At 40.0% G+C, this 3087-nt stretch overlaps 1 protein-coding gene across 2 annotated transcripts in view; it reads right to left on the minus strand.

Annotated features, from left to right (window-relative positions):
* The window catches only part of LOC107642934 (zinc finger CCCH domain-containing protein 44), a 7420-nt gene extending 5754 nt beyond the window's left edge, over positions 1-1666 (minus strand). The window contains exons 1-4 of one of the 2 annotated variants that reach the window (XM_016346445.2): positions 1389-1666; positions 936-1249; positions 625-704; positions 117-304 (exon numbers count right to left, since the gene is read on the minus strand). In XM_016346445.2, coding sequence (XP_016201931.1) covers positions 117-304; positions 625-704; positions 936-1249 — 582 coding nt within the window. In that variant the 5' untranslated portion in view covers positions 1389-1666. Of the gene's footprint in view, positions 1-116; positions 305-624; positions 705-935 lie in introns of both variants that reach the window. The other variant, XM_016346444.2, reaches the window with a different exon arrangement.

A 3087-nucleotide genomic window follows, 5' to 3' on the forward strand; every position in this document is an offset into this window, starting at 1 on the left:
AACAAAAACACTCTCTTTCTTTTTTTTCTTGTCTCTCTCAGAGTCACAGGCAAATAGAAGGGGAAGCTGGGAGTAGTACTTTCGTGTATCCACATAGATAAGAAAGTCTAGCATACCTTCTCCGTATTTCCCTGGCCATTGTTTTCAATCAGCATTATAGTTCTCATGCATATTCCGCACAAACCTTTATTTTCTCTGACACACACAAAATCAGCATATTTTGTACAACTCTTGCACACCGAATATGTACAAGTATAGCACAAAAATTGGGAGGCCTTCTGACAAAAGCTACATATATGCCAACCTGAGCATCACGAAAACAAACGTTTATTAAAGGAAAGACACACCATTTAATACATACTAAAATATTATAGTCAGAAACAGAGAACGGAGACTGAGTTCTAAAAAATGCCGAGTGTGCACTCAATCGAAAAATTCAAGAACTGGACGTCTAAGAACCGAAAAATTAACTTAATGATAGCGTTGGAATATATTGATTTGATTCTGCATAATCCAACACATTACTCAGAAATTCCGAAGTATAAACACCAAAAAACGACACGTGCATATGAATTTAATTACATTCCAAAAACAAGTGTCAAGGTAGTTAACGAAGCAACATACCGCAATTCCATTTGGCCTTTGAACGGAAGAAGGCCTCGTCTCGCTTAATACACGCGGGATGATACGCTTTCGGACAACCCCTAAAAAAAGGAAATTTTTTTTATTTAAAAAAGAAAGGAAATAGACGGAGAGAGAGAAAATAAATGCTGAAACGGTGAAACCAATCATTACAGCTGAATAATGCATGATCCATAGCTGCAAGCTAAAAGCCAAAATGGAGTTCAATAACCCATGAACTGAAATTTTGCCAAGTGCCCAACTTAGAAAGGTTCAAGTTTCCCAGAGAATCGGAAACCAACAAGATTACTCACCGGCGATCACAAAGAACTAAGCTTCCACCATCGAAGCATATGAAGCAAACATCCTCCTCTTCCTCTTCCTCCTTCTTCTGCTGCAGCCTCGCGGCCGCTCCCGCCGCCGACGCCCTCGGAGCACCCTTCGCCGGACGGCCCCGCTTCCTCTTAACCGCCGTGGCGCCGCCGTCCCTCTCCGCCATGACAACATCGCCGGCAACCGCAGCGGGAACTCCAACTGTCTTCGAATCTCCCAAATCCCTAGCTCCCTCCACCGGCGGTGCTGCTCCGGCGGTGGCAGCTCCACTCTGCTGAAGCTGTTGTTGCTCCATCTCAAAAAAAAAAAAGTAAAAATAAAAAACGAATCGAACCAAAAAGATAGAAAATAGAAAGAGGGAGGGAATCAGGAATCAAGGAACATGAGGTAAAAAGAAAGAGAGAGAAAAAAAAAAGAAAAGAAAAGAGAGAAACCCTAGCTAGGATTGAGATTGGGATTGAGATGAATTGGGGCTTGGTCGGTCTGGTGAGGTGAGTGGGCACATAGAATTGGATTGGACTAGGTGCAGATGTAACAAGGCATTGTTTGTTTCGTTCCTAATTTAATTTTCGTGTCAAATACCCAACCAAATCTAGAGAGAGAAAGTGAGTAGTAGTCGCAATAGTAGTAAGAGAACTCTCTCTCTCTCTCTCTCTCTCTCTCTCTCTCTGCGTATTTGTTGAATGTGCCAAGCTCCCACCCTATATTACTACTATTCTTTTTTCTACTACTACTCTCACCCGTGGTTGTTTTTATTTTATTTTCTTTTTTGCTGTAGCCTTTTCTGGCAACATTTAATTAATGTTATTTTGCTTTTTCATCTTTGTGTGTGGGAAATGAGAATTTGGAATGAATCACAAAAACGCGACAACACTTATTTATTTTTACTTCCTTTTTTTTCTCCTTTCGAGTGAAACTCCATTATGTGTTTCTCGAGCACCACGTGGTTCGGGGTGCCCAGGAAATGCCACACACTGTGGGGACCCACTTCCCTGTTTCTTTCAACGCCCGAAACATGATCCAACCCCTGCTTCATTTCTTTTCCTTTCTTCTGTTGGATTATCCAACAGTTCCCCAATCATATCATAAGATGTTCACGCATGAGCGGCCTAGGGAGGGGAACGTGATTTTCCGTCATGTTGAGCCACTTAGATATAATATAAATTAATGTGAATGGCCAAGATCCTGGGAAGTTCTTTTGAGTGTACACCAAGAGCAGGAGTTTACGGTAGGTGCCCAACGGGTGGAGCAGTTGAACTTGAGAAGTGTACTGTTGCCGGTGTCCGCTTGTAATTAAAGGCTGGGAATTAGCTGTTGCCTAGCCATTTTGTTGGGTTAGCCGAGTCAAGCCGAGTTATAGTTGGGCCAGGTGTGTGTGATGCAGATCAGTTCTCTGTAGATGGACCAAGGCATATTTGACAAGCTTGGAATGTGAAAAAATCCGACAATGAGGAAATAAATTAAAATTTATGGTAATGGGCTCGGTACATAACTGCAAATGATACTGTGTTACAATTTGAAATTTGATGATAATTTAAAATAATATATTTAAGTTTTTTTTTTTTTAATTTAGACACTTAGATTCTTTAAATTTGTTATACTAAGATAGTTGTTATGGTGTACTAGGTAAATAGTTTATAAAAGGTTAAGGACAACAAAACTCGCAGTACTAAAACAGAGTTGAAATTTATTTTGACTTCTGAAATTTTTTACCGACCTCAATTTCGACTCCTAAATTTATAGTTATCTAATTAATACCTTTAAATATTAAATTGTGTCCCAGGTTTGTCTCTATAATTATCTCTGTTAACGGAGATCTGTTGTAACACGTTAAGTTAACAAAGTGTGTATCCACTTGACACTCAATTTACCAGAATGGATGTGTAATGAGTGAATGACGTGGCAAAAGTTGAATGAACTCAATTTTTCCAGCAAAGTCTCGAACGTATTGGGAAAAGAGAGTTGCGAATTGAGTTCATTCAACTTTTGCCACGTCATTCACTCATCACACATCCATTCTAGTAAGTTGGGTGCCACCTGGATATACACTCTGTCAACTTAACATGTCACATCAGATATCCGTTAACAGAGATTGCTACAGAGAAAAGCGTGGAGCACAATTCAATATTTGAG

This window comes from Arachis ipaensis, chromosome B05, assembly GCF_000816755.2.
Source record: "Arachis ipaensis cultivar K30076 chromosome B05, Araip1.1, whole genome shotgun sequence".
In the NCBI taxonomy this organism is placed as follows: domain Eukaryota; kingdom Viridiplantae; phylum Streptophyta; class Magnoliopsida; order Fabales; family Fabaceae; genus Arachis; species Arachis ipaensis.